Source organism: Haemaphysalis longicornis, unplaced genomic scaffold (genome assembly GCF_048455015.1).
Source record: "Haemaphysalis longicornis isolate Haplotype H1 unplaced genomic scaffold, Haemaphysalis longicornis Haplotype H1 scaffold_14, whole genome shotgun sequence".
Lineage (NCBI taxonomy): Eukaryota > Metazoa > Arthropoda > Arachnida > Ixodida > Ixodidae > Haemaphysalis > Haemaphysalis longicornis.
The window spans coordinates 14735344-14758941 of NW_027526245.1; the positions used below are offsets into that span (position 1 = coordinate 14735344).

At 49.4% G+C, this 23598-nt stretch overlaps 1 protein-coding gene across 6 annotated transcripts in view; it reads right to left on the minus strand.

Annotated features, from left to right (window-relative positions):
• The window catches only part of Git (ARF GTPase-activating protein GIT1), a 340959-nt gene that overhangs the window by 217366 nt on the left and 99995 nt on the right, over nt 1–23598 (minus strand). For all 6 annotated transcript variants that reach the window (XM_077695261.1, XM_077695259.1, XM_077695260.1 and 3 more), the window contains 3 exons: nt 20114–20156; nt 19862–20026; nt 11388–11496 (listed from right to left, as the gene is read on the minus strand). In XM_077695261.1, the coding sequence (XP_077551387.1) occupies nt 11388–11496; nt 19862–20026; nt 20114–20156 (317 nt within the window). The remainder of the gene's footprint in view (nt 1–11387; nt 11497–19861; nt 20027–20113; nt 20157–23598) is intronic.

A 23598-nucleotide genomic window follows, 5' to 3' on the forward strand; every position in this document is an offset into this window, starting at 1 on the left:
TTGACTGCTCATCCCATGCCATGGAGACGGAAGCAGCACTGCGCATCTGGCACAGGACGCTATCGTACAATCTGCAGTTCACTAGTGGAGACTGCCACTGCCCTCGCAGGGTTGTGGTTCAACAGAGGCCACACTAGTTTTGAGCAAGTTCTCCAAGAACTGGGAATCTTCCCTTCAGAAGAACTGGTCAGATCTTCCCTTCAGAAGAACTGGTCAGACTAAGCAATGCAAGTGACCAGCGGAGGATCAGGCAGATGTGTGCAAATCTGACTGCTAAGGCTAGCCCCATTGCCGCAGCCTGGTGAAACAATCCCATACCAAGGACTACCCCAGCAAAAACCGTGAGGGTGCAACTTATGCAGCAGGAGCATTCTAGTTTTAGTACCTCAATGTGGACATTTCAGACTGTATCCCCACCAAATTTCATGTTGTTCGAGCAAGAATTTCTGAGTCTGCCAAAGAAATAAACTTTCAATTGTGTTTTTCTCAGCTTGTTGTTTTTGTCCGTTTTCTGAGTTTGTGCACACTTATTTTCCCACTTAAAGTTGTCGTATCAGGACGAAATTTTGCACAGATGTTCATTATAACACGTAGAGTGCACAAATCTTGTTCATTATGCAATTTGTGTCCTTAGATATTTCTGACGGTCATAAAACAAAAATATACAGAACAAAAAAAGGCACACTACCAGTCATTTTTTTTTCGTGGTGAGGAAAATGATGATGAGGCTTTTTCAGGTAGATTTGTGCACTCTGCAGTTCATAAGGAACCACCTAGGCTATTTTAGAAGTTTCAGAAAAAATTTTTACTATAAAAAAAAGTGTGCACAAAAAAGCCATTTTTCTGAAAGTCATGCTACGTAACATTTTATCCGGAGCAGCTATTCAAAATCTGATTACATATATGACCAGAGGAGCTCAATCTCTATAAGCTGTGAAAATTTCAGCCTCCTAACTTCATTATTAAAAAAAAAGTTGTTTGGAGGAGCACGTCCCCTTAAAACACAATTAAAAGTAGGGTTTCTACTGACCTTCCCAGATGAAAGATTTGAGACGACACTGAGAGAGTCTGTGTATATAACTGACTTCTTAACTTTGCTTCGAAGAATGTGGTTCAAAGCCAGTAGAATACCGTGCGCCTCTGCAGTGAATATACTTGTGTTCCTGTTCATTGTTTTGGATATATTAAGTAGGGGACCATTTGCAGCACAGGATACGGTTGTGGTAGTTTTTGAAGCATCTGTGTAAAATTCAGCTGCCTTGTATTTGTCACTGAGGAACAGAAAATGCTGAGTGATGACAAAGTTTGGTACATTTTTCTTTTGTATTTCTCTAAAGGACATGTCACAGTGAATTGGGAAAGTGTCCCACGGAGCGACCAAATCATAAACTGAGGTACAGTAGACATCAGTGAGAGGAACTTGGAACTCGCTGACGAGGTGTGAAACTGCCAGCGGAAAAGGTGGAGCTATGGATGGTCGGTTTTCAAAGAGATGATCAGTTGTGTTATTTTTCATTATGGTATTCAGAGGGTGTTCCTTCAGAGAACTCATCTTTGCGGCATACATCAGAGCAGTGTAGGCGCGCTGGTACCCTAGAGACCACTGGTTTGATTCGACATGAAGGGATGGAATAGGACTTGTTCGATATGCTCCTGTGGCCAAGCGAAGCCCCAAGTTGTATACTGGGTCCAACATTTTGAGTGCTGTTTTGGTTGCAGACTGGTATACAATGCAGGCGTAGTCTATTCTTGACCTAACAACACTATTAAGAAGTGCTAGCAGACATTTTGTATCCGTACCCCAGGACTGATGAGATAGTACCTTTAAAATGTTCATGTTTTCAGGCATTTTACTTTTAGTAATTTAATGTGTGGTATGAATCTGAGCTTGTGGTCGAGCAAAATACCTAGAAACCTGTGTTCCTTTTTCACTGGTATGGGCTGACCTCCTAACGTGATGCAAGGAAGAGGTTGTACACCGCGTATCCTAGAAAAGACAATAACAGCACTTTTATCAGCGTTAAACTTAAAACCATTTCTTTCAGCCCATGTAACCAACCTGTTGACACTTAATTGGATTTGACGTTCACATATCGACATTATTTAAAGCTAACTTGGATATCGTCTACGTAGGCAGAGTATGAAACAGTTCGAGGCAGCACAGTTTTAAGAGAACTCATTTTAACAATGAACAGTGCGCAGCTCAGCACTCCTCCCTGGGATACGCCATTTTCTTGAACAAATGTTCTAGACAGGGCAGTCCCCACACGGACACGAAATGTGCGATCAGACAAATAGTCTTGAATAACATTAAGTATATTGCCACTAAGGCCGAACGACTGCAAGTCCAATAGAATGCCATATCGCCACGTTCTATCGTAGGCTTTCTCCATATCAAAGAATACAGAGAAGCAGTGCTGTTTATGGACAAAAGCGTCTTTAACATACGATTCAAACGCAGCCAGATTATCTGTAGTTGATCTCCCAGACCTAAATCCTGCCTGATTTTGGTCTAGAACACCATGAAACTCAAGAAAGTAAAAAAGTCGCCGGTTTATCATTTTTTCCAGGAGCTTACACAAACAGCTGGTCAGGGCAATAGGCCTGTAACTAGCAGCAAAGGATGGTTCTTCCCCTCTTTTAGAAGAGGTACAATGATTGCCTCTTTCTGCGGCCTTTCTGCCATATTTTGTTAAAGAGAGAGAGTATTGTGTAAAGTGTGTCAATGTGTAAGTGCCTGATCATCTCATAGCTGATTCTGTCAGCTCCAGGGGCTGACTTACCACATGTGGACAATGCAGTAATTAGTTCGGGCATCGTAAATGGTGCATTGTATCCTTCATTTGAGCGTTGGTCCACACGAAGGGGCTGGTGCTCAGCTGCTTTCTTGTGCTGTAAAAATGTTTTTGTGTAATGAGAGGAACTGAATACGTGTTCAAAATGTTTGCCGAGAGCATCTGCTTGGTCTTTTATTGTGTTACCCACACTATTTACAAGGGGAGTAGGGTTGGTCTTGTAGCCTTTTAGTTTCTTTATCCTAGTCCATACTTTGCGAGAGTCTGTGTAAGAGTTTATAGACGATATAAACCTTGTCCAACTTTTGTTTTTTGCTAAGCGCCGTGTCCACTTTCCTTTGGCTTTTGCCCGTTTAAACTTAAAGGAGCCATGAAGAGAAAACACAAGTTTGGTTCATTCAAAAGATTGTCTCGTTAGAATCATACCGACACCACTTTTAACGTAAACTTCGCTCAAATAAGCTACATAATTAGGAAAAACGGGAATGGTCATGCGACCCACCAGCTCATTTCCCGCAACAGAACCTATGATGTCACATGAGCTAAGCTCTGCGATTGGCGGAGGCTGGCAGAAGCAGACGCAAATTAGGTAGAGCTTACAAACTAGACAAACGAGCGATTTGCGCTTAAATTTAGGGCACATTCTTTACAAAGCAATAAGAATGATGGGACAAACAGTGGAAGTTACGAAAGCACATGTAAACATAGAAGTACTGATGCGTTCTGCTGTTCGTACTGCGCACAGCATGCTTGGTTTAGCTGCACAGCACTACGGGGCTTGGGGTTGTCTCAGACGACACTGGCCGATTGACGCAAGCAACGGTGTGTTACGTGACCCCATTTGTCGAGCGAGCACTGTTTCAGGGAATGAATATTTTCTCCCAGAACAAAAACAAGCCAGGTTTAAATGCGGGCAAAAACAAACCAAACGCTTGCCACGGTATGGTGGCGCCATCTAGGTTACGGAACGTAAAGAAACGCGGGAACAAACCAACACCGCTGTACAGGGTGGAGACAACCTTTGAACGGCCCCGTGCCGCCGCAATTGGGCCAACGGGCTCAACGCGTTATTCTTTTCGTTTCCCACGAGACCTAGCAACGCGAAACAGACAATATGATTCAAACTTCTTCAGTAAACCGCGTTGCGGCGATAATTTTAGCGCGGTTTTGACACAATGACTTGCTTCGGCGGCGAGCCAGCAACCGAAAATGGCGGCGCCAGCGTATACGTGTCTCTACCCTGTACGGCGGAAGCGTGAATGAAGGTACTCTAGGCTGCAGAGCGGTCGGTTCCTGTGATGTCATTTGGGACCACGAAAACGCACGATTGAGCAAGAAAATCAAAATTTTAACCTAAATTGTTTAATTTCTCAGTGAACAAAGCACCGTTTGTATCCGGACAAGCGCTGGGGGCACTATAAAACATGAAATCTTTCGAATAAAACCAACTTGCATTTTCTCTTCATGGCTCCTTTAAGCAGGTTGTCTGCCGTAGGATAGCGGCGTAAGAGTGCCCATGCTTTATTCTGTTCGGAACGTGCACGCTTGCACTCCTCATTCCACCATGGCCTAGGTATGGGGAGGGTTTTAGGAGTGGTCTCTGGAATGCTTTTTTGAGCACAGTCAAGAATATGGGCCGTAATAAGTGAGCTTGCTGCTTCAACATCTAAATGACTTATTAGCGAAGGGGTTAGTCTGGAAAGGTCTTTGAATGCTTTCCAGTCAGCTGCATGTTGTTTAAAAGTTCGACATGAGTCGGTGTCTTGGGAGTTATTTCTTACAGCTAGTAGTCTCACGGGGAAATGGTCGCTGCCATAGGGGTTGTTAATTACTTTCCACTCACAGGTGGGCAGTAAAATTGTGGAGCCAACTGCCAGGTATATTGCAGAATATGTGTTGTGAGCCGTGTTGTAGTATGTTGGATGTTTCTTATTAAACATGCAACTGCCGGATGATGTGATGAACTTTTCAATTAGCCACCCTCGCGCATCAGCCTGCGCAGATCCCCAGAGAGGGTTGTGGGCATTAAAATCCCCAATAATTAAGTAGGGTTCAGGTAGCTCATTGGTGAGGTTTTCGAATTCGGCGCTGGATAGACGATAGTCCGGTGGAATGTAAAGAGAACACACTGTAATTAGTCTATCAAGGATTATGGCTCTAACGGCAACTGCTTCAAGTGAAGTTTGTAGCTGCAGGTGTTGACAAGCAACAGATTTTTGTACTATTATTGCCACACCACCAGACGGATGGTGGTAGTTCAGTCTGTCTTTATGAAATATAGTGTATTGTGTTAAAAAGTTTGTCTGAGATGGGCGTAGGTGTGTTTCTTGGAAGCACAGTATTTTTGGTTTGTGATTTGAAAGTATATCATATATATCGTCAAGGTTGTTTAATAGCCGCCTACAATTCCAATGGATAATACTTTCAGCAGCCATAAATACTAACAGAAGAGAAATACAGATCATGAGATGTTGTTTTTCCATTAAAAAAGTCATTAGAGAAGGAGATGTGTTTCTGGGGCCCTTTGGATAGTTTACCTAGGTCGCCGAGTTTGTTCCTGGTGTAGTGACCTTGGGCAACTTCGATTTGCTTGATTTACCACGACCAGCGGAACTGTGGCGCTCCTGTTGTGTTTCAGGAGCAGGTGTACTTGGAGAAACATCTATGGCCTCATCCAAGGTTTCTGAAGGAGAAGTGTCAGTGGAGACACTATTTGTGCTAGAGGCCGCAGCCACAGCACTGGACATTGCTGCAACAGCAGTGACCGCAGGAGCAGCCTTCTGCTGTTTTGCAGATGCCCGGGACGGAGCCAGATCATCACTCATCTGGACTGAGCTCGTGCTTGAGGCCTTAGGCGCAGCACTGGAGCTCGTGCTGGAGGCCTTAAGCGCAGCACTGGAGCTCGTGCTGGAGGCCTTAGGTGGAGGTCTTAGGCACAGCACCAGAGCTCATGCTGGAGGCCTTAGGTGCAGCACTGGAGCTCGTGCTGGGGGCCTTAGGCGTAGCACTGGAGCTTTTGCTGGAGGCCTTAGGCACAGCACCAGAGCTCGTGCTGGAAGCCTTAGGCACAGCACTGGAGCTCGTGCTGGAGGCCTTAGGCGCAGCACTGGAGCTCGTGCTTGAGGCCTTAGGCGCAGCACCGGAGCTTGCGCTTGAGGCCTTAGGCACAGCACCAGAGCTCGTGCTGGAGGCCTTAGGTGGAGGTCTTAGGCACAGCACCAGAGCTCATGCTGGAGGCCTTAGGTGCAGCACTGGAGCTCGTGCTTGAGGCCTTAGGCGCAGCACCGGAGCTTGCGCTTGAGGCCTTAGGCACAGCACCAGAGCTCGTGCTGGAGGCCTTAGGTGGAGGTCTTAGGCACAGCACCAGAGCTCGTGCTGGAGGCCTTAGGCGCAGCACTGGAGCTCGTGCTTGAGGCCTTAGGCGCAGCACCGGAGCTTGCGCTTGAGGCCTTAGGCACAGCACCGGAGCTTGCGCTTGAGGCCTTAGGCACAGCACCAGAGCTCGTGCTGGAGGCCTTAGGTGGAGGTCTTAGGCACAGCACCAGAGCTCGTGCTGGAGGCCTTAGGCGCAGCACTGGAGCTCGTGCTTGAGGCCTTAGGCGCAGCACCGGAGCTTGCGCTTGAGGCCTTAGGCACAGCACCGGAGCTTGCGCTTGAGGCCTTAGGCACAGCACCAGAGCTCGTGCTGGAGGCCTTAGGTGGAGGTCTTAGGCACAGCACCAGAGCTCGTGCTGGAGGCCTTAGGCGCAGCACTGGAGCTCGTGCTTGAGGCCTTAGGCGCAGCACCGGAGCTTGCGCTTGAGGCCTTAGGCACAGCACCGGAGCTTGCGCTTGAGGCCTTAGGCACAGCACCAGAGCTCGTGCTGGAGGCCTTAGGTGGAGGTCTTAGGCACAGCACCAGAGCTCGTGCTGGAGGCCTTAGGCGCAGCACTGGAGCTCGTGCTTGAGGCCTTAGGCGCAGCACCGGAGCTCGTGCTTGAGGCCTTAGGCACAGCACAAGAGCTCGTGCTGGAGGCCTTAGGTGGAGGTCTTAGGCACAGCACCAGAGCTCATGCTGGAGGCCTTAGGCGCAGCACTGGAGCTCGTGCTGGAGGCCTTAGGTGGAGGTCTTAGGCACAGCACCAGAGCTCATGCTGGAGGCCTTAGGCACAGCACAAGAGCTCGTGCTGGAGGCCTTAGGTGGAGGTCTTAGGCACAGCACCAGAGCTCGTGCTGGAGGCCTTAGGCGCAGCACTGGAGCTCGTGCTTGAGGCCTTAGGCGCAGCACCGGAGCTCGTGCTTGAGGCCTTAGGCACAGCACAAGAGCTCGTGCTGGAGGCCTTAGGTGGAGGTCTTAGGCACAGCACCAGAGCTCATGCTGGAGGCCTTAGGTGCAGCACTGGAGCTCGTGCTTGAGGCCTTAGGCGCAGCACCGGAGCTTGCGCTTGAGGCCTTAGGCACAGCACCAGAGCTCGTGCTGGAGGCCTTAGGTGGAGGTCTTAGGCACAGCACCAGAGCTCATGCTGGAGGCCTTAGGTGCAGCACTGGAGCTCGTGCTTGAGGCCTTAGGCGCAGCACCGGAGCTTGCGCTTGAGGCCTTAGGCACAGCACCAGAGCTCGTGCTGGAGGCCTTAGGTGGAGGTCTTAGGCACAGCACCAGAGCTCGTGCTGGAGGCCTTAGGCGCAGCACTGGAGCTCGTGCTTGAGGCCTTAGGCGCAGCACCGGAGCTCGTGCTTGAGGCCTTAGGCACAGCACAAGAGCTCGTGCTGGAGGCCTTAGGCACAGCACTAGAGGAGGATGTAGCAGCAGAAGCCACGGGCTCAACTTTCTGCTGCTGAGCGGGGGGCTGTGGCGGGACCAGGTTGCACTGGGTGCCCACATCCACCAGACGACGCTCCACCCCCCGGCGAGCAGCGTCTGCGTAACTTCTGCCTGAAAGCAGAGCATGCTTCAGGCGTGCTTGTGCAAAGGTTAGGTTTTCAGTGACTTTGAGTTGAATTATTTCTTTTTCCTTTTTGAATGCGGGATATGCACGTGAGTACGCAGCGTGTGGTTCACCGCAGTTTGGACATTTCACTTGTTCTTTTTTGCAGTCATCACTGGTGTGGTCAGCACATGCACAGTAGCACAGGTGGGTCGGCCACGACAAGACTGAGTTCCGTGGCCATACTTCTGGCACTTGAAACACCTTCAAGGACTAGGTATGTAGGGGCGTACTGGACAGGATATGAAGGCAGCATGGACGGATTCAGGAAGCGTTGGACGGTCGAAGGTCAGAACAACATGCTTAGTTCGAATTTCCTCACCTGCGCGACGCATGGTGATCCGCCGCACAGCCGTGACGCCCTGGTCCCTCAGTCCTTCAAGCAAATCCTCATCTGTCTCGTGAAGCAGTTCCCTTTCAGAGATCCCACCTTGCGTTGTATTCAGGCTACAATGTGGTGTGACCGTTACTTTGAGTTCAGCCAGGGTGTTCTGTTTTAGTAGGTTCTGACTTTGGTTTTTTCGTAGCACCTCTACCAGCAGATCACCAGAGGCTAGTTTCTTTTCTTGGTAATCCTGGCCGACAACGCTTTCAAGGCACTTTGCAATGAGGAAGACAGATTTTTTAGCAAGTGATGCATTTTCGTCTTCAGAGTGGATAACCAGGTATTTTGTGAAAGTTTCACCTTGGGAGACTGATTTCAGTTGTGTTACCTCGGTGCGGCCCCTTTTAGAAGGCCGATCAGTTTTTTGGGGGAGGATAGAAAAAGCCATATGAGCATGGAATCAATTCGGTGGCAGAGCCGGTCGCCCACCACCGAGCCCAACAAGGGAACGTGACGTTGAAGTACACGCTAACCGTTGCTGTCTCCTTCAGTGCATTAGAAAAGAAAAGGTGCAGAACCACTGATGTTGGGTGCGGGCGCGGGAAGAACAAATCATTTTCCACCTCGCGTCGCAGGCAGAACGCGGGCTGGTTGTCCGAGTACTGCTCAATCCGTGCGATAGGTATATGGGTAACGAATGCTAAATTACGCCTGGGAGGTGAAAAGATAAAATTACCAGAATGAAGGAGGTGACGTGTGTTTGTGAAATAAAATGTGAGGCACGGATGTCGTACTCTGACATCTCCGCTTTTGCACTGCGGCGGAACACGACACTTCGACTGCGGCGCACTTCGACGGATCCCAGAGCTCAATAAATAAAGATGTTTTCTGTCTCTCCCGTCCGAACACTTCGCCTGTACGATCAGCCGGCTGCGCATTTAGGGTTGCAGGCAGCGGTGCACGCAACACCCGGACGGGGACTCGTCGCCGAAACCCGAATACCCGGACGGCCCGGAAACCAAACGGAACGACGCAGCATAGTGCGGGCAGGCGGGCGGCCGCGTGAGGTGCAAAGAACTACCGCTTGCCTATCACGTGAGGCAGGGCATCTCCTATCAGTTTTTCGCTTTTATTTTTTATGACTAGGCTTCACGATAGTCACGTGACGCTCCCTCCTAAACTTTTCTTTCCTCCATGGCCGACAGCGAGAGAAGCGACAAAACAAAGATGGTGTCGCATCCGATTGATGGTGGTGGCGATGGTGCCTTTGGGGTTTGGATGGGCTTGATGGGCTGCCCGGTCGCCATATGACAACTGCCAGTTACTGCAATATAGGTCGAGGGGTGACTTTTCGGCAAATTTTTCTGTAAAAAATCTCGACCTATATTCCGCATTATACGGTACCTGTTTTCCAGATTTTGTTAAAGAACTCCAAAATCGCTTCTAAACACCCATCACTTAAGTACTGCAAAAAGGCACAGTGAATAAGGTCAGGGCCGACGGAGGTAGCCTTGCACTGAGCTAATGCTCGCTTCAGTTCATACAAAGTGAATTCTTTAATATGTTCCTCTGTGTTATTGCTATAGCTTTTAATCTTGGACATTTCAGCATTATTTTTATGAGCCAGGAATTCTTTTGTATAATTTTTATCACTAGAGACTTCTGCAAAAGGGGCATCTGCTTGTGTTTCCAGTAAGTTACTTGCACCGTCTGTAGAGAAAAGTGGCATGCTGAACCGTCTGTAGTTGCCTTTAATTTTACGCAAATGGTCCCAGACCTTTTTTGTGGGAGTGGAAGTATTTATTGCACTTACAAAGCTTTGCCATGAATTCTTTGTGGCTACTTTTCTGACTTTCTGGGCGGCAGCACGGGCTGCTTTAAAGCTCAGACAGTTCTCTAAGGTGGGGTGCCGTCTAAATACACCCCAAGCCTTGTTCTGCTTTTTCCGGGATTCGCGACACGCATCGTTCCACCACGCCTTTGGTTGCTTGGGAATCCGTCCAGATGTCTGGGGGATTGCAACTTTTGCAGCTGCAAGAAGTTCCTCACAGATGTAGGTATTTACCTCATCAATGGACATGCTGCTGTAAAATCGATCAAAGCAAGCTAACTCCTCAAATCTCTCCCCATGTGCCGTCTCGAGCTTCCATCGTTGTGAACAGCTCTTGAGGGAAGGAAGGGTTTGCACTTTGCGCAGTAAGGCAGGAAGGAAAGTGATCACTTCCATACGGATCATTCACAGCACTCCACTCATAATCCATCTGGAGGTAGGGCGACCCAACACAAAGGTCTAGAGCAGAAAAGCTTCCATTGCATGCAGAAAAATGCGTCTTGTCTCCGTTATTGGAAACCGCTAAGCTGTTGGTTCAATGAGTTTTCCCCGGCTGTCTATTCTTTCACCTCCCCCACAGGAAGTGATGAGCATTGAAGTCTCCCATAATAATTATTGGAGCAGGAAGTTGTTCAACGAGGTCATTCAGTTCCTATAAGGACACATGATCTGATGGTGGCAAGTACAGTGAAACCACAGTGACAAGCTTGTTAATACAGACTTGTGCTGCTACAGCCTCCAGCGCAGTGTTAAGTTGTACAGACTTGCCTGGTGCCACAGCTAAAGCCACACCGCCTGAGGCGCGAGTGCAGTCTTTCCTAAGGAGGTGAAAATTGCGGAAGATGTCATGTCTTTTTGCTAAATTTGTCTCCTGCAAAGCTATTATTTCGGGTTCATATTTGTGTATAATTGCGTGAATATCATCTATATTGTGCAATAACCCACGGCAGTTCCATTGCAAGCTAAGGAAGGAAGGCTTGCGATTCTTCCATTGGGGAAGGCGATCCAGCGATACTGGGTCTCCGTGTCGCGGTCACTGTGCGCAAAAGGCCTCACACACGGACAGTGCCATTCGTCCCACACCTTGAGGTCCCGATCCCAGTCGGTGCATCCGACTAAGGCGCAAGTTTTCCCCCGACTTGCACATTCTCGGTCTGCGCACTTCAGCGAGTGACATGGATGGCGGAAACTGAAACTGCCCCGGGTAAAAGGCTAGCCATGGCAAGTGCGGCGCTAGTGTCCCCTGTTGAAGGTCAGCCCAACTGCTTGCTGTAAACGGCCACCAGGACGGTCCGCGGTCTTTGTAAAAGATGTGGCCACAGGGCAGATCTCAAAGACATCATAGCACAGAAAAATGCAGCGACCCAGAAGGAGTAAACACAAGAGCCTGATCCAGAAAGCCGCCAGGGGTCAAGGGACTGGGCAGCTTGGTTTACCTGCTCAGCTTGGCGTGCAGAGGGCATGCAACGCACCTGCGGCGGCGGGGGGGGCCCCCAGGTGTCGGCGCTTGGCCTCGCACAGGATGTCGATGAGCAGGGTGGCCAGCTCCCGCGCCGTCAGCCGGGCCAGCTTCTGCCGGGCCTGCCAACAACAAGCAAGGGCCCCCGTCAGGCCACGGGGCATCTGTGGCGGGCCCATTGGAAAGGCCCGTGTTAAAACACAGCAGCGTTGTTTATCAGGCGACCGACATTCTTTGGGATCCCCAACTGTGTTTACACCACGTGCCACACCAGCAATCCTAGGCATCATTCGGGAGGCCTTTCGCTTGACACGACCTGTGAAACAAAAATGAAGGAAGCTCACACTAACGCGCAACACTTGAAGGTAGCCAAATGGTACGCAACCTTCACAAAGGTTTAACTCCACAATTGCCGCCCATTTGCTCCTTTTCCGCCGCCGCAACAACCTTTACTCCGTGAGCATTTTCCATTTTTCTGGAAGGGATAATCATTGGACATCCCCTTGGAGGGGAGTATGCTATGACGTCTCTGTCCTTCCAAGCAAGCGTTGCCACGGTTACGGCGAACTTTGTTTTTTTGGGCCCATCTTGGCTTGACAAACGTGCGCCAGGGACGCTGGGCAGTCGTCACAAGGACTGCGTTCACGTGCTCAGTAATTTCTTGGTATTTTTACTGCGGACACGGAAAATTACAATTTGCTAAACAGCTTCGCTGCTGAAAAAGCCAGGCCCTTGGCTCACGTCACGAAGCAGCTGAGATGCATCTCTTGCCGCCTTGGCTACACGTGAGCCCCACGAACAATGCCGCCCTCCAAAGCAGCCAAACGGTGCTGTTCTGCAGGGGGGAAAGAAGCCAGTGCAGTGGCTCCGTGTTTGAAACAAGACGACAGCATGCCTCCGAGTGTTGAACGCCACATCCTCCCTTTAACAATGCAAATATTCGATAGCAGATTATTCGAACCCTTCCAAATATTAAATGTTTCGAATGCATAGTTTTCGAAGCGAATACGAATATAACATATTTAATATTCGAGTTACATTCGAAATTTTCGAATATTCACACACCTATAATTACAGGATTTAAAGCTGACTTGTAGCTGCTGTCAACGTAGGCAGAGTATGAAACAGTTCGAGGGAGCACAGTTTTAAGAGAACTCATTTTAACAATGAACAGTGCACAGCTCAGCACTCCTCCCTGCAGTACGCCGTATTCTTGAACAAATGTTCTAGACAGGGCAGTCCTCACACGGACACGAAATGTGCGATCAGACAAAAAATCTTTAATAAGATTGAGTATATTGCCACTAAGGCCAAACGACTGCAAGTCCAATAGAATACCATATCGCCACGTTCTATCGTAGGCTTTCTCCATGTCAAAGAACACAAAGAAGCAGTGCTGTTTATGGACAAAAGCGTCTTTAACATATGATTCAAACGCAACCAGATTATCTGTAGTTGATCTCCCATACCCAAACCCGCCTGCTTTTTGTCTAGAACACTGTGAAACTCCAGAAAGTAAAAAGGTCTCCAGTTTATCATTTTTTCAAAGAGCTTACATAAACAGCTGGTCAGGGCAATAGGCCTGTATACAGCAGCAGAACACGGTTCTTTCCCTTCTTTTAGAAGAGGTAGAACGATTGCCTCTTTCCATGCTCTTGGAAAGCGACCTTTCTGCCATATTTTGTTAAAGAGGCCTGCCAACAACACGCAAGGGCCCCCGTCAGGTCATTGTGTAAAGTGTGTCATTGTGCAAGTGCCTGATCATCTCATAGCTAATTCTGTCAGCTCCAGGGGCTGACTTACCGCATGTGGACAGTGCCATATTAAGTTCAGGCATCGTAAATGGGGCATTGTATCCCTCATTTGAGCGTTTGTTCACACAAAGGGGCTGGTGCTCAGCTGCTTTCTTGTGCTGTAAAAATGTTTTTGTGTAATGAGAGGAACTGAATACATGTTCAAAATGTTTGCCGAGAGCATCTGCCGAGAGCTTGGTGTTTTACTACTTACAAGGCGAGTAGGGTTGGTCTTGTAGCCTTTTAGTTTCTTTATTCTAGTCCATACTTTGCGAGAGTCTGTCTAACAGTTGATAGACGATATAAACCTTGTCCAACTTTCGTTTTCTGGTAACCGCCGTGTCCGCTTCCCTTTGGCTTTTGCCCGTTTAAATTTGAGCAGGTTGTCTGCCGTAGGATAGTGGCGTAAGAGTGCCCATGCTTTATTCTGTTCGAAACGTGCACGCTTGCACTCCTCATTCCACCATGGTCTAGGTTTGGGGAGGGTTTTAGGAGTGGTCTCTGGAATGCTTTTTTGAGCACAGTCAAGAATATGGGCCATAATAAGTGAACTTGCTGCTTCAACATCTAAATGACTTATTAGCGAAGGGGTTAGTCTGGAAAGTTCTTTGAATGCTTTCCAGTCAGCTGCATGTTGTTTAAAAGTTCGACATGAGTCGGTGCCTTGGGAGTTATTGCTTATAGCTAGTAGTCTCACGGGGAAATGGTCGCTGCCATAGGGGTTGTTAATTACTTTCCACTCACAGGTGGGCGGTAAAATTGCGGAGCGAATTGCCAGGTCTATTGCAGAATATGTGTTGTGGGCCATGTTGGTTGTTCGAATATGTGTTGTGTGTATGTTGGATGTTTCTTATTAAAGATGCAACTGCCAGATAATGTGATGAACTTTTCAATTAGCCGCCCTCGCGCGTCAGCTCGCGCAGATCCCCAGAGAGGGTTGTGGGCATTAAAATCCCCAATAATTAAGTAGGGTTCAGGTAGCTCATTGGTGAGGTTTTCGAATTCGACGTTGGAAAGGCGATAGTCCGGTGGAATATAAAGAGAACACACTGTTATTCGTCTATCAAAAATTATGGCTCTAACGGCAACTGCTTCGAGTAAGGTGTGTAGCTGCAGGTGTTGACAAGCCACAGATTTTTGTACTATCATTGCCACCCAACCAGACGGATGGTGGTAGTTGTCTGTCTTTACAGAATATAGTGTATTGTGTTAAAAAGTTTATCTGAGATGGGCGTAGGTGTGTTTCTTGGAAGCACAGTATTTTTGGTTTGTGATTTGAAAGTATATCATATATATCGTCAAGGTTGTTTAATAGCCGCCTACAATTCCAATGGATAATACTTTCAGCAGCCATAAATACTAACAGAAGAGAAATACAGATCATGAGATGTTGTTTTTCCATTAAAAAAGTCATTAGAGAAGGAGATGTGTTTCTGGGGCCCTTTGGATAGTTTACCTAGGTCACCGAGTTTGTTCCTGGTGTAGTGACCTTGGGCAACTTCGATTTGTTCGATTTACCACGACCAGTGGAACTGTGGCGCTCCTGTTGTGTTTCAGGAGCAGGTGTACTTGGAGAGACATCCATGGCCTCATCCAAGGTTTCCGAAGGAGAAGTGTCAGTGGCGACTGTTTGTGCTAGAGGCCGCAGCCACAGCACTGGACATTGCTGCAACAGCAGTGACCGCAGGAGCAGCCTTCTGCTGTTTTGCAGATGCCCGGGACGGAGCCAGATCATCACTCATCTGGACTGAGCTCGTGCTTGAGGCCTTAGGCGCAGCACTGGAGCTCGTGCTGGAGGCCTTAAGCGCAGCACTGGAGCTCGTGCTGGAGGCCTTAGGTACAGCAATGGAGCTCGTGCTGGAGGCCTTAGGCGCAGCACCGGAGCTTGTGCTGGAAGCCTTAGGCACAGCACCAGAGCTCGTGCTGGAGGCCTTAGGTGGAGGTCTTAGGCACAGCACCAGAGCTCATGCTGGAGGCCTTAGGTGCAGCACTGGAGCTCGTGCTGGGGGCCTTAGGCGTAGCACTGGAGCTTATGCTGGAGGCCTTAGGCACAGCACCAGAGCTCGTGCTGGAAGCCTTAGGCACAGCACTGGAGCTCGTGCTGGAGGCCTTAGGTACAGCAATGGAGCTCGTGCTGGAGGCCTTAGGCGCAGCACCGGAGCTTGTGCTGGAAGCCTTAGGCACAGCACCAGAGCTCGTGCTGGAGGCCTTAGGTGGAGGTCTTAGGCACAGCACCAGAGCTCATGCTGGAGGCCTTAGGTGCAGCACTGGAGCTCGTGCTGGGGGCCTTAGGCGTAGCACTGGAGCTTATGCTGGAGGCCTTAGGCACAGCACCAGAGCTCGTGCTGGAAGCCTTAGGCACAGCACTGGAGCTCGTGCTGGAGGCCTTAGGCGCAGCACCGGAGCTTGTGCTTGAGGCCTTAGGCACAGCACCAGAGCTCGTGCTGGAGGCCTTAGGCACAGCACCAGAGCTCGTGCTGGAAGCCTTAGGCACAGCACTGGAGCTCGTGCTTGAGGCCTTAGGCGCAGCACCGGAGCTTGTGCTTGAGGCCTTAGGCACAGCACCAGAGCTCGTGCTGGAGGCCTTAGGCACAGCACCAGAGCTCGTGCTGGAGGCCTTAGGTGCAGCACTGGAGCTCCCGCTTGAGGCCTTAGGCGCAGCACTAGAGCTCGTGCTGGAGGTCTTAGGCGCAGCACTGGAGCTCGTGCTGGAGGTCTTAGGCGCAGCACTGGAGCTCGTGCTGGAGGCTTTAGTCACAGCACTGGAGCTGGTGCTGGAAGCCTTAGTCACAGCAATAGAGCTCGTGCTGGAGGTCTAAGCCTCCGGGGTGGAGCCCGTGTGGTCGGGATGAAGGGAGAGCGGGAGGATGTTGTCGGGGCCGTGTCCTTTCTCGAGTGGTGTTTCTTGTTGGACTGTGTTGGACACCGGCCAAAGAACTTTTACTAGAGGAGTTTTGCCTCTAGTAAAGCCAAAAGGAGGCTTGCCTCTTTTAACCAAAACATCTTGTTTGTCTTTGAAAAGGTTTGCATCTCTTGTTTGGCCAGTGTTTATTTTTATCGCCGAGGCTTTGCAACAGAAATAATAAAGGTATGTGTAAGCTCTGTGATGTCAGTCTGCTGCATTGATTTGACAAATGTGGCTATTAGAGCTTTAGGAGTACTTGAACAAAACCAAATGCCACGGTACAGGCATTTTGTTACTCGTCTGGTATTTTTCCTTGCACGCTGTAGTGGCGGCTTTTTGCTCTAAGGGCAACGAGAATGTCGAGCAACTTAGAATAAAATGCAGAGATACTCAGCGAACCGGAAACTACTTGCTTGATTCGAATTGAACAACACCAGCGTTTTAGGCATCATGGTGTTGTGGAATGTAACTCTTTGTGAATATGTTCCTTTCCAGTTCCCAGAATTGAATCACCGTAGGAGTCACTGCCCAGCTTGAGTCATCAATATCCACTTTCATCATAAATCAAGCTAATAGAATTCACAAGAAAACATCGGTTTGAGGAACTTGTGAAAATCGCACGATGATATCAGTGATGGAGTTTGCAGTCGGCCAATCTGGTTATTGCAAAAACATCTACTTGAGCCGATTAAAATCAAATAAATGTGGGTGGCCTCTTTAGTTCAGCAAGCCAAGAACAATCACAGCCCGGAAGATCAAGTGTTCCTGATTCTTGATGTGACAGCTGGTCAGACGGCAGAAGAAAAAAAAGTGACATTTTTTTTTTTTTCGGCTTGCTTAAAAAGTGTCACTTCAGTGCGGTCTCCAGAAAACTGTGTGCAGTGTCAGGCTATGCGTGATAAGTGTTCAAGAAATTACCACCTGTCTATCAAGGCTCTAGAGTGCAGTCCGGGCGGATCTATTAGGGAAAGGGGTGCATTCTCAGAGGCCTCTGGGACTTGTGCCACATAGCATCCTCCTCTGTTAACTTTTAGGTCAGCTGTTTTGTCTGTCTGTGCATCGAATTGCTCCTGCGCACAGAGCATCTCGGCAAAATGAAATCTGCATGTTTACCACAAGTGCATCTGCCAGCCACCAAAGCTTCAGGCATACAAACCAGAAATAAATGCACAATCAACGCGAACTTTACCGAAATCTGCTATGGGATGCCCTTGTTGTCACACTGATGCCACACACGGCATAACACATGAAATAGCCCAGACAGGGTGTTTCAATAGGTTTCCCATAGCTTTGTCATAAGGGGTATAATGTCATTAAAAATCTCAGCGAGCACCTCGGAAGTGGTAAGTGTGGGTTGGCGCCCCCAGGTGAGGGAGTGAAGACTAGCCAGCAACTCCCACTGCCCCTGTGTCGTCACTGGGACTGGACTAGTGGTGTAGTACACGGTCAACAAAAAGCCATTTTCAATAAACATGACTATGCAACTGTACTGGGCCCTAGGTTCCATTGCATTGTGCTGCCTGAATGCTAGCATGCAGTTAACCCGCCGACTACGCTGTTTGGCTACCTCACAAATGGCCTTACTGATTACCCCATAAAGTAACATGGAGCTGCAATAACTCTTTGTGCGTGTGAGAGCACCTTTGGGGTCACAATAGAGGTGGGTGTAACTGAAGGCCAATCCTTTAAAGCAAAACAAAGATGTATTCATGGTCCCTCTCAAGAAAAACTTGTGCGCACTCTAACCTGCACAACATTCCTTTTTCGCTGGATTTACTGTGTAGACCAAAAACACTTAACAATGCTGCAACAAGGAGAAAAACAAACACCACGAAATGTTCAAACTAACCACGCTCATGAGGCCCCTTTTGCGAGGGATGCGACAAGCTATACTCGGTAACAAGTTCAAGGGATACCGAAGCGCAAAGGCAAGTTGGCCGATATCAGTCATCACAGTGGCGTGAGTGGCAATAATAGCACTTGCAGCACTACCTCGATGCGTCCGGGAAGTGCACCAGCCGCTCAAACAGTGGCTTTTTCCCATCAGCTTTGCCACCCTCCATACAGTGCAGCACATCACTAGTCTCCCGTCACTGCTTGAAAGGAGCCGGCGCCGTAAAAACTGGCGAAAACGGAGGGCCAGCATCAGCTGCTGCAGTGTAGGCAGTCGCGGTCCCCGGTGGTGGCCGCTCATCGATTACCGCGGTACCGTATCTACACGATTGGAAGTCGACTCGAATATAGGTCGACCCCCCGAAATCGCATCTCTCGAAAAAAAAAAAAAAACAGAAAAAAAAACCCGAGTGCCGCCTAGAAAATCGTATCACAAAGCGTAGCCTCCGCGATTTGCTGCCGGCGGCGCGCCGCCGGCAGCAGATCGCGGAGGCCACGCACAAAGAGAAGCTGTTCCGTCAACCCTCACGGCGGCTCTACCATGAATGATCGATGCTCCCACAATAGCCGTGCGCTCGCGCTATGCACGGTCGATGTTAAGAAAGAAAAGCTTTTGTATAAGCACCCAGAATAACCATGCGCTGTGGGTTGAGCGGGAAGAACACATTCGCTGCGAGATGTCAACCATCGAAGCAACCGGCAGCGGCCACTGCCGTGCGATACCAAAACAAACATGGCGTCTGACAGAAGCGGCCGCACGCGATTTACTTTTGAGCGACTAACCTCTCACTATCGTGTTCGGAAGTGTACTGAACAATGTGATATGATATGCGCTACGTTAGCGCCGCGCATTGAATCAAGGGATGCGCTAATACTCATTTTGTTTATTAGAGACGAATAAAACGCTTCTTGACACGTTTTTGCACGCGATTTGTCGGCGTTGCGCGGGCGACTTTTTCACGCCCGCGGCGATGATTCCGCGCACGCGGCACCTTCTACTGCTTTTAAGTTCTACCAGTTCTACCTCGGTAAAACGCACGCCGAGCGCAGCAGCGGGAGGAGCCTGACGACGCGCGCTCTTCATGGTGGAAGCTGCCGGAGATGTTCAGGCTTACCACGGTGATGAATATTTGATTGGCGCTTTCCCTAGCGGCGCGGATAATGCTTTATAGTGTCGTTTTTGACCACATTATCAGCTCCTTTCCTGCACAAATGTCTTCGTTTGTGCCTTCAGTGATATCTTAGAGAGCGGTTAGAAGTGGTCGCTGGAGCTACGCGCACCTCTTCGCGGATGGTGCCGCCATGTTGCCGCCGCCGATCGCGTAGTGCGCAGCATGCGGGTGTTATTCGCGGCAGTGTCAGTGCGGCGCATTTGCGCGAGCAGAAGACGCCCCATGCGGTTCACAGTTTAGACGAGGGTGCAAAGCTGTCCCCACCTCGTAGCACACCCGATTTTTCATTTCTCTTGCCGTTACTAGCGGTAGACGGTTCGACGTCGATTCTAAGTCGACCCCCCAACATTGAATGGTCAAATTCGAAAAAGGGTCGACCTACAATCGTGTAAATACGGTATTTTCGGCTTTTTGTCATATACGCGTCACAACAACAAAACACCAGTGGCACGACAGATTGCCTCGAAGCCGGCGATGCGTCGCGCAACGTCGCGCCGCTGCCGGTGCTGATCCGCCATGTTGGAATAACGAAGTGACGAAGTTGCCTGCAAGGTAGCTGCGAAGCAGACTTGAATGTCGGCCGACAAAGATCAGCCGAAGTATGGTTGAAGCACTATGAAATGAGGGAAGCCGGCTTAGACGGCGTCAAGTAAAGCTCGGTTGAAGTGGAGAAGAAGACATCTCTGAATTCGGGGGTAAGACTGCCCCTGGAGGTGGCCCCTACCTGGTTGCGGGTGGAGGACAGCTCGGGGCTGACGGGCAGGAAGGGCACCGCCTGCCGGTCGGCCCCCACCAGGGTGGAGGCGCCCATCCAGGTGGCCTCACACTCCCGGCGGTCCACCTCGTCGTACAGGTCCCGCGCCAGCTCCCCGAACAGCCGCTCCCCCAGCTGGGCAAGAGAGCGCGCCGTCTCAGGCGCCCCGGGCGGGGGGGGGGGGGGGGGGGGGGGGAACAGGCCCCCGAGGAGGCCACTCACCGACTGCAGCTTCTGCTTGGCTGCTCGCGCCGACAGCTCCAGGCTGGGTGGGGGGAGAGGGGAGTCAGCCTCCAGAAGTGCAACGCTCCAAGCCCAGACATTGAGCCCCACCCCGACAGTGACCTGCCATGGTTGGGACACTCGGGCTGCCCCGTCCCGCACTCTCCCTTGTCTCTGAGGAAACAGTGCACAGAGTTGCTTTTTCTTTCGAAATCTGTAATGTTCCTTTTGAGCGTTCACTCCCGTGCACACGCGCACATGTACACGCGCACGCAGTGAAAGCCCGATAATTCAAGCTCACGTAGGTTCTGCCATGAATAATTTCGAACTATGCACACCTGAGCCCACGGCTTGGCGCCTGACATGTGACCTGAGAAACACACCTGCCTTGCCCACCCTTCGAGGCTGCGTCATCTTCAGAACAACAAATTGCAGTACGTATCAGGAGAAAAGATCTGAGAACGTCAAGGTTATAGTACAACCTCGACCAATCCCGAGTCAGATAAAAGAAATTCCTTCCACTCTGTGAAGAAGGATGACCCGAGAACCTGGACGCAGTACACGAAGTGCAGGAAACAAAACATGCGTTGGTCACTTGCAACTGAGCATACTTCCCAGCCAATTAGTTGAACAGAATTCGCAAGGACCCGAGCTTTATTCTAGCAAGCAACACATCACTTTAATCTGGTCGACCACCGACGACTCTGGACTGGTCACATTAACTCTTTCATGACCGCGGGAAAATTGGCCGATTATTAGGGTCCAAGAAAACATTTTTTTGTGCTAAAAAAATGCAGATTATTTACGGCCTTTACAGTAACACCAGTTTTTTTAAGTGTTTTCATACATCATAGTTGCGAAAAGAAATCAAAATCAATTTCTGTCAAGTTGTCAAAGAAAATGATAAAAAAGGTGGTTTGTGTATAACAAACCACCGGTAGTAGAAAAAACATTAGAATATAGTAGGGAGACATTTCAGAAAAATGTTGACTTGCAGGGAACAGTTTGCCAGATATAAATAAAAAACTAGTATGCCTGGTGCTCGTACGCTTGGTGCTCGTGCCATGCGGTGAAGCCCAACCTCCATTTCAAAATGTGCAATTCCGGGAGAAGAAATCTTGGAAGAAATCCGGCAGTTAGACATTATCAGAGGCCCCAATTCACCTCCACGTAACGTAAAAACATCTTGCCAATGACTGGCTTTGCATTTACGATTTCAGCCGATTTCAGGAATTATTACTGTCAGAGTGCAACCCTGACGATTGAAAATCATTTTCTGATTCACCGTTCAGGCCCTGATAAGCAAAACCAAACGCTGATGCAGAGTAATTACAAGTGGCACGCTTTTCTTCGTTGGTAGCAGTGACCCGCCGCGGTGGCTCAGTGGCTAAGGCGTTGCGCTGCTGAGCACGAGGTCGCGGGTTCGATTCCCGGCCGCGGCGGCCGCTTTTCTGATGGAGGCGAAAAGCAAAAACGCCCGTGTGTACGAGATTTCGGCGCACGATAAAGATCCCCAGGTGGTCCAAATTAATCCGGAGCCCTCCACTACGGCGCGCCTCATCGCCTGCGTTGCGTCGGCGCGTTAAACCCCACAATCAATCAATCGTTGGTAGCAGTGACGCACAATGACCACGCCCCTTTTCCACACCCTAATGATGCAAAGGCCTGTCAAAAATCACGTTTTTGTTGCAAAAATGAAAACAAAACTGATTTCGAAAGGGCATTTTCTGAGCTAACTCCAAAGAGCTTTACTTGTTCCAGCAATGCGTGGAAGGTATCGTTCAAATGGAATGGTCTCCCAAGGTATCGTTCAAATTTTGAATAGGTGCGGTCACGAAAGACTTAAACCCCCCAACGGACATGTCGTCAGTGCAGGCATGAAACCCACAGTGCACGCCTCCCTCCACCACCAGCCCATGCATACACAGACCTGCAATGTGCTTGGAAGTGCCATCGAAAATCACGCTCTGAAAGCCCTTCAAGCTGAGCAAGAATATTGGCTCATGTCCAAGCAGGCTGTTCATTTTGGAGCCACTTGCGGAAGCACTGGCAGCAGCTTTCCCCCGTCTTCGCGACCATTCCCGCTTCTGTTCCTTTAAGCAAACGGCATGCGTCCGTCCCATACTGAGTTAGGGACTCCAGCTTGGTTTTAGGGGGCTGTCCGTTTGCCTGCCGCTGGACAGCCGGCAGGTCCACGTCCCAGCAGGAAAACAGCATGAAGCCTCGCTGTGCGCTTCTTCCACCCCCCTTCTTCCATAAACCAGCAACCGGTGGAGGGCGTGTGCTTGGGCGCGAAAGACACCGGCCAAAATGACACTCGGAGAACCTTTGAAGCTGAAGAATTATGGGCTCACGTCGCCCTTCCAAACAGGCGAGTTGCTCTTCATCCAGGAGGGATTCGCAGCCACTGGACGAGGTGGAATTTGAGGCGGCAACATGTTCAGGGGTACCGTCGGTTTTACGCCCATTTCCGCTTATGCTGATTCTCCACAATCATACGATAACGCTACCGTTATCAGCTGACCACGCAACTTGTGAATGCGGGGAATAACAGTGGTCGGTGGGGGTGAGGATGGTGGTGGTGCCAGATCATCACTGAGTAAAGTGGCTCCAGGAATGAAGGTTTGCAGTAAGAGAGGAGGAGGTGAAACGGGGTAAAACGAATCAGAAACCCCCATGGGATGCGTTTCGGAAGACTGGTTCTTCCCAAACTGCGCCAGCATGGATGGGAGTGCACTGACAGGGGAGGGCACGAGCATGAGGAGGAGGAGGAGAAGGACGAAGCAGCCATCCACTTGGAAGTCCTGACCTGATGGAATGCCGCCCGTGGCCATCACTGACAAAGGCAGACAACAATCACAGAATTTTTCAAGCAATCAAAGACTTGATTGCAGTATACGGTTGCTAGTCATTAATTTTATTACTTCGGACTTTCATTAATTTCAACCGTAACTTAGCTCGTGAAAACAGTTCACGAGACAGCGATAGCTCTAAATAGGCAAGGCCAAATTGACTTAATACTTTTAGATTTTGAGAAAGCAACCGACCGCGACTGCAACTACAAATTAGTTTGAACTACAACCTATTTTAAAGAAGGACAGCTTAGTTAACTGGATTAAAACGTGCCTGTCAGTACCGGAACAACGTGCTCAAATCAATGATGCAGCATCGACCACTGTGAACATACACTCAGGCATTCCACAAGGGTCAGTATTAAGGCTGCTCCTCTTTCTCGTCTTTATGAATAGCATCATTAGTGAAATACGCATCAAGATAAATGCTTTTTGCACATGACTGCATTAGTATATTGAAGTATGCAATTCAAACAATCAGGCAGATTTAATCACCTTGCTATCTATACTACAAACTTGGTGGTTGAAATGGAAGATGACTATTAATTTAAAAAAGACTGTTGCAATGACTAGCTGACGCTATGACAGATCGAATGTGTGCACATGCACATTTTTTTGTTTTCTCCAATATTT